Source organism: Asterias amurensis, chromosome 19 (assembly GCF_032118995.1).
Source record: "Asterias amurensis chromosome 19, ASM3211899v1".
Taxonomy (NCBI): domain Eukaryota; kingdom Metazoa; phylum Echinodermata; class Asteroidea; order Forcipulatida; family Asteriidae; genus Asterias; species Asterias amurensis.
In genome coordinates, this window is record NC_092666.1 from 915864 (window position 1) to 930271 (window position 14408).

General features: G+C 36.9%; 2 protein-coding genes across 6 annotated transcripts; one reads left to right on the plus strand and one right to left on the minus strand.

The window, feature by feature from the left end:
• Window positions 1-302: 302 nt before the first annotated feature.
• Window positions 303-10320, minus strand: LOC139951291 (uncharacterized). 3 transcript variants are annotated; one of them, XM_071950107.1, is made up of 6 exons: window positions 9993-10320; window positions 7066-7244; window positions 4834-4977; window positions 4001-4102; window positions 2769-2927; window positions 303-1958 (listed from the first exon to the last, which is right to left on the minus strand). In XM_071950107.1, the coding sequence occupies exons 2-6, from the start codon at window positions 7217-7219 to the stop codon at window positions 1918-1920; spliced, it is 600 nt and encodes a 199-aa protein (XP_071806208.1). In that variant the 5' UTR covers window positions 7220-7244; window positions 9993-10320; the 3' UTR covers window positions 303-1917. The 3 variants fall into 3 exon arrangements, with proteins under 3 accessions (XP_071806208.1, XP_071806210.1, XP_071806207.1); XM_071950109.1 differs by having other exon boundaries at window positions 2769-2924; window positions 9989-10320; XM_071950106.1 differs by having other exon boundaries at window positions 9989-10320.
• A 402-nt stretch (window positions 10321-10722) lies between these two features.
• Window positions 10723-14328, plus strand: LOC139951614 (uncharacterized). Of its 3 annotated transcripts, XR_011787810.1 has the most exons (4): window positions 10723-11112; window positions 11379-11668; window positions 13840-14134; window positions 14184-14328. XR_011787810.1 is itself a non-coding variant. In XM_071950583.1 (3 exons), exons 1-3 carry the CDS (start codon window positions 10933-10935, stop codon window positions 13877-13879), a joined length of 510 nt encoding a protein of 169 aa, XP_071806684.1. In that variant the 5' UTR covers window positions 10723-10932; the 3' UTR covers window positions 13880-14328. The 3 variants fall into 3 exon arrangements, 2 of the variants coding, with proteins under 2 accessions (XP_071806684.1, XP_071806685.1); XM_071950583.1 differs by having other exon boundaries at window positions 13840-14328; XM_071950584.1 differs by having other exon boundaries at window positions 10724-11112; window positions 11379-11683; window positions 13840-14328.
• Window positions 14329-14408: the final 80 nt, after the last annotated feature.

A 14408-nucleotide genomic window follows, 5' to 3' on the forward strand; every position in this document is an offset into this window, starting at 1 on the left:
TGTATCCAGTTATGGGAGCTTTTTCATCTGAAATTCTCCCATACTTTCAGATAATCTAAAATTATTTTGAATACTTGCCCCAAATCATTCTATTCATCCATGGTTGCTGTTTTGTTTCACTGTTATGTGGTTTCACAGTGAAGCAGCCTGATCCTGTGAATATATCACTTAACGATTTTATTTGTTTGTAAAGAATTTGAAACGGTGGATATTTTGTTGTAAATCCTATAAACATGAGCATACAATAAAAGTGATAACATGCAAAACAGTGACAACAAAAAGAAGAGAATTTAATACCCAAAGTTTGAATTTGTGTTGTTTAATTCAACTCTTAATTTTCAACTTACAGTGGGCAAGACTTTTTGGCATCAAATAACACGTAATATATACCACATCCTGTCTAAACCAGTTTGTAAAATCTTCAAATGTATGGTGCCAAAATCTACAACAATCAAAATTATTATAATATTTACAATCAAGACTGGCACCACAGTCTGCATACTGGTAAGGATTGGCTTCAGCAGTGCAGGGACAAACAGCTGCAACTACTCTACATGAACCATGGCACTACACATCATTGGTCTCTGGACGAGTACATTCATTCTAGGATTCAAACTGCCTCTAGCTACCAGGCAACCTCGGTAGTCTAGTTGGTAAGACACTGCTCTAGAATTGCAAGGATCGTAGGTTTGAATACCACCCGAGTAATATGCCTGTGAAATTTGTTCACGGGACTCCAGAATGTTCCGAGTATACAGTGCTAACACAGATCGGTGTATGGGTAAAAACCAAAATTAATACATTCATACTATTCCTCAAGTTTTCAATAAAAATTCATTAAATTCGGTTAACAGATTTTAAGGGGGAAAATAACATTTTTATTTTGTTTTTATTAAGGAATTTTGTGCAGATTCAAACCAAGTCCAATAAAGCCCATTTAGCCATTTTGAAAAAGGGTGAAAAATTTACCATGAAATTACTTTAATAGTTTGGGTAAATTTGTCTGTATATACCCAAACCAAACAGTGAACTTGTACATAAAGTGTCCACCACATCTCACAAAAGAGTAATAGTGATTTGGGAGATCTTCAAATGGTGTTTTGGACATGTTCAGTTGGACACTAGCTGTAGAGGAATAAACAAGAACAACTTGCACCAAGACTACATAAAAGATAAATAACCATTCTATTCAACTTCTCATGGTGTTTGGTGCTAAGTCTACACTAGGCAAACTTTGGAAATAAATTAGGATAAATTTCAACTGCAAATAAAATACTTTTATACACAAAGGCCTATACAACAATTCTTCAAAAACAAATTTTACCGTTTCATAAAGCAAACTTTAAAAATGTATAAAATCGTTAAATATATCCTAATTTCACAAAAATAGCAAAGAGCTGTAATTCTAATGCGAATTCACACATGGCCACACATTAAATATCAGTAAAGAATTTAAGAGTTTATTAAGTTGTCATGACTTTTGGATGTGTTAAACTTTGACCTTGGAGCTCAGATAGGATATATTTGAACCTTTAAATATTTTAAGGTTATTCTTAAAAAACCTTTATTTAACAAGGTCGGAAATACTTAAAACTCGGATTAGAATAGATTATCACGCATGAGAGTGCCCTCTACCTGACTCAAAATACTCTCATTTTGTACGAATGGGGTAAAAATTGTAATGTCAGCGCAAAAACAATGCAGCTTGTTTTGAATAGCATATTGCATCTTGTATGTGGTCATTCCTATCTCAGGTTTTGTGTGAACATCCAGGATTATTAGCTGATACAATGTTTGTAAACTACAAACTAGTGATTATATCAATGCTATACTTTGGGAGAAACATTATTATTATTTGCACTGACTCAATGATTAGACTCAACTTGGGTTTTCTGAAACCATGAAATTGACGATATGCTAGCCCTCATCTTCTGCGTTCTGGTCTGAGTCTTCATTACCTGTTTATAGTAGAGAGAAACAATCATGTTTCAAAAATGTTAAAAAGGCAGTGTGATCCCGGGTTCTGCCACTACCCAGGAGCATGATTGAGTGGCCAATTGGCAGTAAGGCTTACATTTATAGGGGTTTTATCTGGCATCACATGAACCACCCAATTATAAAGTGATGGTTAATTTATCCATTTTGGTACAGCTCTATTTGAAAGATCACAGATTTGATCGCAGCTTCGGCCATTTTGTTTTTTCCGGCTACCTTGTAAACAGTTCATATAAAAAGTTTACATTATTTCTTACTTTTTGTTACTTTTTGTGACATTTAAACATTCAACAGGCATTGCCCCAAGAGAGTCAATTTGTTGTGAATACGCACACATTATGTGCAAACAAACCTCCGTTGATCTTGCTCGAATTGAGATCTCAACAAAGACATCTTCATTTGTCTACCTCATGCTCCCTTTTTGTTGTGCCAAGAACTCTCTATTCAACTTTTGCAGAGAGATCATTCTCTGTATATGGCCCGAAAATGTGGAATAATCTTCGTACACAGATCAGAAATGCCAGCTCAAACACCTCATTCAAGACACTCTTTAAAGCTCACCTGTTCCAGCAGGCCCATTGCCTCAGCGCCTTAGAACAAACTCTTGATTTTGGCGCTCTACAAACGACCTTTGATTGATTGATTGATTTGTGATAACAATTTGTGTTTCATTACTTTTCTATAATCCATAGCAACTAGCTTCCTGGTTAACAGTGAAGATGCAGAAAGTTTTTTACTTAACGTAAGATTTTAGTTTTGAATGAAATATGTACCATTATCTTCAACTTTGTCAGCGTCCTGCCCCGGCTCGCCTAATTCTGTCCCCTCCTTCTGAATGGTGTCACCCTCATTGTCTTCTTCCTCAGAAGGTTCTGAATCCAGTTGTTTGGAACCCGTTTCCTGTTGCATAGCAACTTCATCTTGGTTATCTGCTAAATTTAATGACCCATACATGCACAATGAGCATTAGTCATAATGTATGATTGGCCCTAGGGATTGGAACCTAACATTTTGCAAAGTATATTGTCAACGACCAGGGCCGCTGCTTGGTCTAGTTCTTGATCCATGATTTGGTTATCATTGCTGGGCGTGGCTGTAGCATCTTGTTCAACAAACTCAAAGCCTGGTCTTTGATTCCAAGACCTTTAAAAGCAAGACTGTTACAACCAGGCCATGGGTCTATTCCACTCTAGCAAACATTGCACATGATGGCCAAAATAACCCCAGCTCAAAAACATTAAATTTTCTGTGACATGCAATTTCCCGATTAAGTAAGAATGTTAGCCATGGTTGGCACTCTTTAAACTTTAGGAAGTTCTGTGATAAATGTATTTTGTCGTACAGTCATTACAGTTACATTAGGTTTTAGTATCAAATGGAATTTATTGTGCATGAACAATTGATAATATTCAGCTCCTCAAAAATGATGGTCTCGGAACAAGTTTTGAAGGCAAGCAATTACTCTTAAGAACACCCTGAACCAAACAATTTATTTTGACTACTTTTTTTCACACAGGATTTAATACCATTACTACTAGCCCAGGTAACCAAACCCCAAATCAGCCACTTAATAATATAATCTGTCACTTGAAGACACTGAACACTATTGGTAATTGTCAAAGACCAGTCTTCTCACTTGGTGTATCTCAACATTATATGCACAAAATAACAAAACTGTGAAAATTTTAACTCAATTGGTCGTCGAAGTTGCGAGATAATAATGGAAGAAAAAACACCCTTGTCACATGAAGTTGTGTGCTTTCAGATGCTTGAATTCGGGACCTCAAAATCTAATTCTGAGGTCCCAAAATCAAATTCAAATATTTTAGTAGAAAATTACTTCTTTTAAAAAAAACTATGTTGCTTCCGAGGAAGCCGTTTCTTACAATGTGCTATACTATATCAACAGCTCTCAATTGCTTATTACCAAGTATGTTTTTATGCTAACAATTATTTTGAGTAATTACCAATAGTGTCCAGTGCCTTTAATATAATCTTTCACTACCTGAAGTACCAGTTCCTTCTCCCTGATCTTGATGCATGGCAAGTGTTACCAGAACATCTGCGTTATCTGAGGCAAGCTCCTTATTATTGTCACCAGCTTCACCTGTTCAGAGACCAAATCAAAATATTATAATCTAGGCCACATTTCATAGAGATGCTTAAGCAGAAAATATTGCTGAACAACTCTCTGCTAAGAAGAAATGAGCGGGATACCAATCACAAATGGTACATTTGGCGGGTAACCTTATTCCGGTAAGCATAATTTTGTTGTGCTAAGCATCTTTTTGTGCTTTTAAAGCAGCTCTATGAAATTGGGCCCATATGTCAGAATAACCAAACTCAAATTAACCACAAGAATTAAGCTCTATCATACAACATAAAGACAAAAGTATGGAATTGTTAATATAAAAAAAAGGATTAATTTCAATCTGAAAGATCACTCATGATAAACATAGTTACAATGTAAGTGTCTTGCTTTTTAGAAGTACACAAGTGTCAAGTTAAGACTTGAACCCCGTACACTTGACCCCTCGGCCATGACACATGTACCATTATAAAGACAAGACTTGAACCCACACTCTGCTGATCAGAAACACCGGAGCTTGAGTTCGGTACGCTTGACCCCTGGGCCATGACACATGTACCATTATAAAGACAAGACTTGAACCCACACTTTCCTAATCTGAAACATTAGAGCTTGAATCCAGTGCGCTTGACCACTCAGTCACGACAAGCAACGTTCAGGGGGAAGATCCAAGGGAGTGTTGGAAGAGGGTATGAGGTGCTCATCTTTAAATACATGTAGTGATGGTAGGATTAATTGTTAGAGATTACCATTGGGTTGAGAGTGGTAGGGTGTCTTCACAGCTACTGCTTCACTGCCATACTTGCTGTTTTGTCTCTCTTGTTGGACTCGCCAGTATTGTTCCTGTACCCTAGCCATCATATCACCTTGAGTCACTGGATCATAACCAGATGCTGTAAATATCAAAATAGTTATCAACTCTTTTACTTATTTTTTAAAATAAAGATTTGTTAAAAGTGTAAATTGAATCATATCATCTACTTTCCACCAAACACACCATGTAAAACAACCTATAAAAACGCTTTCAAATTCTGATTCGCAAAATATCAACTCTCTGGAAGATCTGGTATCAATTATGATAAAGTACACTGGAACTACGTTTCTTAAATAGACAAAAAATAAGTGCATTTTGAAAACAAAACAAAGCAAATGAAATCAATAATTGAATCACTCCACTAAATTTTAGAGTAAAGTGCTTAACATAAATCTGCAATCAAAATACAAATAGTTTTGCACTTAATTAACATATAGTCATATAAATTAATGTGCTGTAAAATAGTTTTCACTTTCAACATTGGTACTGTAAGATCTTCGCAATGACAGAGCTTTTAGGTTTAAATTAATCATTATTTAATTTATTATAATAAATTCAAATCAATTACAATAAGCGCTGTAGCAGCACTATCTGTTTGCAGACATCAAATATTCATCGGGTGTTGCATTTGAAAGTTACTGATCATTAAATATACATCTTATGTTGGCATGGAAACTGGATGCAAGCCTACATTGTTTAGTAGACACACCTGTGTCAACAGCTATTTTGACGGGGGATTGCGGCAAAAATAAAATAACTGTTTTCAAAGAACAATCCTAGTTACTGTGTAAGGGTTACCCCAAAATTAATAATCCTAGTTTCATTCAATGGTCATATTTTTAGTGAGAAATGGTTTATATATATCAATGATTTGGTGCATCCTTATATATATCATGTTATAGGCCCGGTCCCACTGCAGCGATAACGAGAATGATAACGATAACAACGCAAAGAGAAGGCATTCTATTGGTTGAATGAACATGTGCGTATTCTGTGTGGAGCAATTTGACCAATAGAATGCGTTCTCTTTGCGTCATGACGTTAACATTCTCGCTGCAGTGTGACTCGACTCTTAGGCTTACTTCAATTGCAGTGTTTGGTTGGGGTTTTTTGTTATTTTTTTTAGGGGTTTATTTGGTAGTGGTGGGGGTGGCAGGGGGTGTCTACAAAATAAATTTTCTCTCCTAAGACAGTATTTATTGGAATAGTTGTTCACCATCACAGGGAATGTAACAATAAAATGTTACATGCGTCTCATAAAACGCAACAACTAAATTTCTTGCGAAAATAACAAATTATTCAAAGCTTCAAATTACTAACTCACATTGGAACTTCTCTTAAAATCACTTTCTGTTATTGAACAATTTCACCATAAAATAATTTTCAAGAAATCTTGGCCTTGCAGCTTATTTCATTCATAAATAAACAATAGAGTTATTAGATCATTTTGAGTAGCTCTTGTAGTGTTTGAAAAAATCGTTTATGTACATAGAAGCAACTCAAACTGTAATCAAATAAGAATGCTTTTGGGAATTGAAAGCTTTACATCAAGACTGTTAGGTGGTTTTCTTTGTCAAATAATGCAATTACACACAATAGGCAGAGACTATCTAGGGGTTTCTTAATGCTATAGAAGCAAGCAGCTTCAGCTAGGCTCAGAACTCATGGCTCGTTGCTATCATTATGACAAACCTTATGGAAAACAACCGCAGAAGATAAATCTCCAGATAATGTTGAAATATTCACAGGTTAGCTATGGGCATGATGGCTTTTGCTTTTTCTTTCATTCTCCAAAAGCATGTTTGGGAATAAACAAGAAAAAATTACTAGAGCAGGATAATTGAACCAATGACCTCATGGTCACTGGGTCTTAAATCATTCCTTACACCATCTCAGCTCCCTGTGCCGCCAAATATGTAGCGCACTAAGCTAATCAATCACAAGAACCACCTCTGCCCTGGAGGTACCCATTTACCCCTGGGTGGAGAGAAGCATAATGGTTGAGTGTTTTGCTCAATGACATGGCCGGGATTCGAACCCACACTCTGGTGATCAGAAACACCAGAGCTTGAATTCGGTCCTCTTATCTGCTCGACCATGACACCCCCACAAATGGCTGCTTACTTGAATGTAAATCATTTCATAATTCTTGACAGAGCCATCTTACCTTCCCTGATGGCTAGAAGATCATCCATGAATCCAGCAATGAACTCCAATGGTTTCTCTGGATTGACTCGTAGAACCTCCTGAGACAATAGCCATAAGATATTCTGGAATCCAGGAGGCACACTAAGCTCAACTGAGCCGTACCGCATTGACATGGTGGTTCTTATAGCTTATTGCAAACTTCAAAAAATAAAAATGTAGGACATATTTGAAAGACATTATTTAAATCTATGGTTATCACCTGAATACATGTAGTTTTATAGCAAAATATGTTATTATAGGTTTTCTCTGTCAATTTCGGAAAATGAGCAGCCAATTTAACCACCAGCCTATTCTGTTTTGCACGAAATCGAATGCTACTAAAAAAGGGTCATTCGATTTCATTTTAAGACTAGTCAAATCTACTTTTACATCATTCGATTTAACAAAATAATCATTCAATTTAACAATTCATCGAAGCTGCATTCAAATTCGCATGAGTGTTTTTGAGGCGTCTGTTTAGTCATTCAATTTTATTTTGAGGCAGTCAATTCTGATATTTTGTGCAGTCTTAAAAACGCTTGGTTAACTTGTTGTTTCCGTATACGAATGTTAAAGGCATGCGGTTAATTTGTTGGCACTCTTGAACATAATATGCCAAGATGTCTGGCCCGCCAACAGATGGTTGGTGATTATTTACAAAAACCAACAACTGGAAAAACATTTTTTTGTATTATTTAAAAAAAAACATTCGTACACATTCAAATGTCAGGTCTTGGTCAGTTAACCATTGAAGGTCCCCCGAAAAAAATAAAGAAGAAAACGACCCTTATTGGGCCCAAGGTAAAGTCTACTGGAAACATAAAATAAAGAAAATAAGGTTCGCTCGATTTAAAAGTGAAGGAACGAAACGGTTTGCCTTATACAGTTTATCTGTTTATTCGTATTTCTTCCATAGTACAACAAATATTGTGTGCCCACTGCCCCCCCCCATCTTATTTTTGTTCATGTCAACAACATCTGATCCAGTAAAAGTTATGAGCTACAAGCCCTTGATTTCCCTCCAAAATGTCTAGGTCATGATTTCCACATTGCTCTCAATGAGGGCGAGCTGGGACAAAACTATTTAGAAGAGGGGGGGGGCTGTTGGATGTGTCAAACTAAAGTTTGTGTATTTTTTTACCGATCTCATTTGGCTGGGCAAGAGGGGTTCAAGGATTTTTAGCTGGCGCCAGCACCCCCCCCCCCCCCCCCCCACCCACCTGGACCTGGTTATGCCCTGAAAGCATTATGTCACATAAATAGCCCAGTGATGCTCCAGAACCACTTGTAGCACTATTACCAATAAAGTGATCTAGTGACAAAGGATAATTGACGAGAGATTAAGGGGATTATCTTAATTTGTGTAGGGGTAATCCAAGTACTTACATACCTAACTACTACACAGTACAATGGAACAATTAACTGCTGCCTGTGGGGATATGGTCCCAGATGTAGTAAACACATTCTTTATCAGTTTTAAGTTATGCTCATAAGTTTGAAATTTGCTAGCATAAGGTTTATATTGGTGTTTTGGTTATTACCAATAATGCAAAGGAACACTAGAATTATTGTTATCGACCCTCATGTGTTTTCGAACCCCACCGGTGACAGAAGCTTTGCAGTTTACTCACTGTCTGTATTTTCGTCAGGCTTAATCATGCTGAGAATAAAGTTTCTTGTCGTAGGTTGTGCTCAAATATTTATCAAATGATTAATATTTTGTATAATCACTAAGTGCATTATTACGCCAACAATCATCATATGAATCAAAGAAACAACATTCCATCCTGAAAGTTCAAAACAAAATTATCATCTGCATGCTAGATTGAATTTCATTCTCCTTCAGTCACTAGATATCAAGTGATGTGGTTGCTATTTCGGTCTATGGCGTGCCAATATGGGCAACAAATTAAAATATTTTAAGTGAAATAAGAAAGAAAAAAAATTTTGTTAACTGCAGACTGTAATAAACTCTGATAAATGATAAAAATAATGTAGTAAATAATACCTATTTAACAGATATCTCCTGAAAACAAACATTGCTGGTCTGAAATAGGGGAAAACAGATTGTTATGAAGTGTTTGTGCTTCAAGGGGGTGGGGTGTTTTACTGTCATGCCTTGAGATATATCTGGCCTTTTCTGTTAATCTAATCTAGTACTAGGAAAAAATGTAATTAAATTTGTTTAATAATAATAGTAATTGAAAAAGATTTTTGATTTATTAGGGGGCCTATACACTCCATACTAGCTTCTGAATATTCAATAAAACACCAACCAATGAAAGTAATGAAAACATATGACGTCGCTCAAATTTCGTGCATGCATAATTAAAACATTGCGTAATTTACGTTGCGGGACTCCGAGAGATAGTCTGTCATTTAGAGTGTAAATGGCGGACTATCTCTTGCAACGTAAAACCAAAACTTTTAAGATTTCAACACACGATGAAGTGCAAGTGTCATTGTAAAAAGGTTGGATAGATGATTTTTTTTTTTTTATCATTTAGTTTTTGATTGTCATGATTGTGAACAATTATTTTCCTGTTGTCCTACTGAAAACATATGACAGTTGACACCAGGATACATCATTCTGTGGAGATGGGCATTTTGACAGCAAAAATCTATTCTTAATTTTACAGTTGTTGAAAATTGTTGCTCTTTCTTTGCTCTTACAGACTGCCTATTTAAACAAGAACAAACAACGCCTCTTAAAATTATGACACCGTATACAAAACATTTTTGAAAGGGTTGCTGGGTCCATAAAACTTGGACACTCTCCACACACACACACCCTTTTAGTTTTTGCTTGCTGTGAATCGGCAGTATGAAAATGCGTGTAAAGACTGTAAAGTGTTACTTTTTGATAGCGTTAGATTAGAAATATTTCTACATCAAATACTTACCTACCTACGTAGCCTGCTGTTTATACCAACCGAATTGTTGATCGACACCACAGTCAACGAATCTCCGTCTAGAGTAAAAGTCTTCAAGATGACGGATGATGGATACAAAACATCGGAAGCCAACTTCTCACATCACTCTCAGCATCTCATCGATCGCATAACGATGATGTAAATTTTTACAAATCAACTAACTCAAACTCCCTAGCCCCCTCTGCTCGACTCAAACTGTACTATTTTGTGATGTGCTGCAGCATGCTGCGCGCATAGCATGAACGCGCATCACCCAAAAACCAACCTACACAAAATGCAACGAGCGACGTCATCCGTGTCTCTACGTCTGCGGTACACAATGTGTGTAATGATGTGATGCGCGTGTGGGAGATCTAGGACGCCGCATCGGTGCGCCATGGCCAACGTCCGTTATTTTTATTGGCGCATTGGCCATGGCAGTAATGTATTTTTGATGTGGGGGTTCTTTTTTTAATTTTCTGTAACGGACGTCTCTACTCTGGGTCGTTCTTATATATAACTCTATGACTCTGGGTTGACTTCACTAAGAATAAAAGCCGCGTTCACAGAATGACGACAAGCATTGGATGCCGTCCCATTGTGACGTCATTAAACTTTGCACCAACGACAATTTGTCACAGAGTGACGACAAGCGTATGGATGACGTCCCATTGTGACGTCATAAAACTTTCCACCAATGAAACTTTATTTCACAGAGTGACGACAAGTGTTTGTTAAAAATTAACAATAAATAAAGCATCGCATTTTAATCTTTCAAAAGATAAAGTTTGTGTGTTATCAAGTTAGTAGTTTAGCATCAAAGACTGAACGTGCGGGGAATGGACGTAGGCTACCTCAAACACTACAAAAAACCAACGCTGGCGAAGAAAAGTAACATTTTGACTGAGGCTTAGTTTGCAATTTTTCGTGGGGTTATGGAGGTTGTCAAATCCAAGCACCAAGGTCGACAGTACGGCACCAACTTTACCCTGGGTGACGACAAAACACCTTTGGTTTCATCTTACTACAAGGATTACATCGAGTCTAAAAGACGGACAACAGAGGGCGCTGACTCTGTCAAACAGGTTCTTGCAAAACCACCTCAATGTGCTAGGGTGAGACTCGATTTGGCACCGATTTTTTTGGTGTTTTTTTTATATTATTTTCTATTAACGAAGTTTAACAGATTATGCTGTTTCAAAGTGAAACTCATACAAACTACTTATGGGCAATAATACACTAGGCCTAGGTCTAATATAGGGAGGCTGCGACACAAACGTGAGAAATTGAATGGTCAATGCACCATAATAAATTCGTCAATTTTAGAAAAGAACAAAAATTCCTCTCAAAAGCAAAAAAAGGGTACTTTTTATTTTGGCAGATTTTGTTATCTAAAGAGCAATTCCCTGCTGCCTCTATAGCCACCACTACAAACCGCAGGGACTACCATCGAGACCGTGGGGCATCCAGCGCCAAGGTGTACCGGGAAAGACTCAGCGATTTACAGACAATTAAGACTCTTCACATGCAGAACTCCGTAGTGTTTGGTCCACCAGGAGGAGTCGGCGGGTCGAAGGGGGGATGGCCTGCCGATAGATTCCTCTCTCTCGCCCATGAGCACTACAGAGACCCAGCTGTCACAGCCAGACTCATCATGAAGTCCGGCCAACTGTAAATAACTGTTATGTATGTGGAAATAACAGCACACAATCAATGTAACAGATTTAGCTTGATAAATCCGAAAGAAAAACATAAAATAGTTCTAAAGAAAGTGAACAACTAGACAACCCAATTTTCGACAAGGATGGGTAATTATACGAAATTAATGGTATGACGGCTGCATGTCACCTCATGTACACGACAGGATGCATACATAGTCCCTAAAGAAAAATATCTTAAAAGGGGAAAGGAAATAGTTGCTCATTTTGTCATTTTGAACGGTCAAATACACCACAAATCCCACTGCGTCCTGCCGGGATAAATCCACACTCAACTCGGGTTGAATTCTTACCCACGAGATTATAAACTATTACGGCAGAGTGGACGTCAAAGAGAATGGGTAACCACACCCAACAGTTGATTAGTTTATTAATATTATGAAAGCCCAGAGCAAGGCTAATTATAATTCCACATACTACGTCCGTCTGTTGTCCAAATCATTTATAACCATGTACTCCACGCCACATAATCAAATCTGCTTATATTGCCGCCAACAAAACTTCCAGATAATATCAGCTTTATATGCCTTTTCACACTACCTCCATTTCGAACTGCGTTGAAAGCTACCCGGGTCCTCTCCAGTTCAGCCTCGCTTCTTTTCGACACGGATCAGATCCGGGTTGAGATTTTCGAACCTGGTCCTTGCCTGGGTTGATTTTTATCTGGCAAGACCATGCTACTCGGATCGGAGGCGGGTTGAAATTTTTACAGTGTGGATCGGGGTAAACAAAATCTCCGATTCCGACCCGGTTCCAACCCTGAGATTTTGGACAGTGCAATTGAATAGGCCTTTACTGCCCTGGCGCGACGGTCTTACACTTTCTGACTTTCATTAAACCTAAAATATTATTATGGAGATTACACTGTCCAATTCTTATCATTTTTTGATATGATCTCAAAACTTGTCCAGCTTTTACTTTCATAACTTTTGGATTTTTGTGGAAATTATGCCACAAAATGTCACCTTGATCCCATATTATCAGTGCAGTATCTTCCCTGCCAGACTATCTAAAGATTAACAATGGGTCACAATTATTGTAAACAAAGTTCACATGGTCTATATAGGGCCACTTAGTTAACAGAAAACAAAATCACTTAATGGTGTTTTCACATTTATGTTTACAAGTCATTCTTTTACAAAATTAGGTTTATTCTTCCGAACAAAACTTTTGTTGTATATACATTGAAAGGAATGGAAAGATGACAAAACATTAAAACACACAATTTATGTAGGTTTTTTCGCCTTTCATACTTCACCCTGAGCAGTGTTAATTTTGGAATCGAATTTGCTTTTAACAAAAGTGCTTGTGTTCCAGGAGATTATGTCACGGAGATAGCGCCCTCTGTTGAATCCACCTAAGTTAACTTCCCGTTATGGGGGACAGAATCTCCGACGCGACAGATTTCCCTAAAGGACAAATCCAGCAGTAAAACTTTTCTCAGCTAATAAATGGAAAACAAACAAACAAAACGAGTTATGTAACCTGATTTCTTTGCATTAGTTCGATTACTGTTTATATAATTAAGAAAAAAGAAGAATAAAAGAAAAAAACAATCTGCACCAGCAGACTTTTCACTAACTTCAGCTTAACTAAACTGTGAAGGAAAATTGTTTCGTTTGTAAAGTGCCCACAATAAAATGTGGAAGATCTTATAATTAGATCCCATAATTTATGTAATTGTTTTGCATACCTCTTCAGTCAAGCCTATCATTATTTTTCCCTTGGTCATATTTTAGCGCAGTGAATAGTTTTCTAGATACCAGCGCTTTATAAGATTTATTATTATTAAATTACCCATCCCATCCCACCAAACAAAGTTTACAGTTAAAAAGTTGGCAATTACTGACCTTCAAAAATCCTCTAATTAATTGGACTGTCAGCATATAAATATAAATAAAAAGGAAAAAAAGAATAACATTTATATTAATTTAATTGTTAACTTTGAGATAAATTCACATTAATTTAATTCCCTTCATTTTTTGAGATGCTCTACAACTTAGTTTGAAATTCTGGACATAATTTCAATGTACATGATTCGTTTCCATTAAAATGTATACATATTTACACATTTACATGTTATTTATTTGATATATATCTTGTATTTGTTTTCATTCCCACCAGCACACTTAGTAATAACAGGACGAGTCGGAAACAAGAATAAATGCTCAGTTTAAGATGCGAGGAGAAGCCAAAATGGGGATAACCAACCCACAAGATCAGCTGGGGACTGAAAACTCCATTCACATGCAAGGCCCTGGGGTGGATTTCACAAAGGTTGTCCTAACTTAGGACTAGTCCTAGGCAGTGCTAAGAGATAGGACTGGTCCTAAGTTAGGACCAGTAACTCATCCTAACTTAGGACTGGTCCTATCTCTGAAGTGGAATTTGAACCGGGTTCACAGAGGTGAAAGCATAGGTGAAAGGCAGGGAAATAAACCACTGAGCCAACATGATCCCCTATTTAGAGTACAGTCAAATTCAAATGAAAAAGAAGCCATGAACCAATTAAATGGGAATGTTACACATGATTGCTAAAAATATAAAACAATGTTAGCATTTAAGACTATTATAAAATAAACAAAGAGTAAATAAATATACATATCTTTATGATATTTGAAGGTGTATGAGTTGAATTGGTTGTGCACACAAACCAAATGAAAGACATAACTCAAATTTGAGACACGCTCAAA

Bases quoted from the DNA above. Each gene is read 5' to 3' on its own strand.
- LOC139951291 (XM_071950107.1), bottom strand. From the start codon at position 7,219: ATGTCAATGCGGTACGGCTCAGTTGAGCTTAGTGTGCCTCCTGGATTC. The intron at 4,978-7,065 runs GTAAGATGGCTC...TGATATTTACAG, and splicing joins TCTTCTAGCCATCAGGGAAG to CATCTGGTTATGATCCAGTG. The intron at 1,959-2,768 runs GTACATATTTCA...TACTATAAACAG, and splicing joins TGACAAAGTTGAAGATAATG to GTAATGAAGACTCAGACCAG.
- LOC139951614 (XM_071950583.1), top strand. From the start codon at position 10,933: ATGGAGGTTGTCAAATCCAAGCACCAAGGTCGACAGTACGGCACCAAC. The intron at 11,113-11,378 runs GTGAGACTCGAT...TTATTTTGGCAG, and splicing joins AACCACCTCAATGTGCTAGG to ATTTTGTTATCTAAAGAGCA. The intron at 11,669-13,839 runs GTAAATAACTGT...CATTCCCACCAG, and splicing joins ATCATGAAGTCCGGCCAACT to CACACTTAGTAATAACAGGA.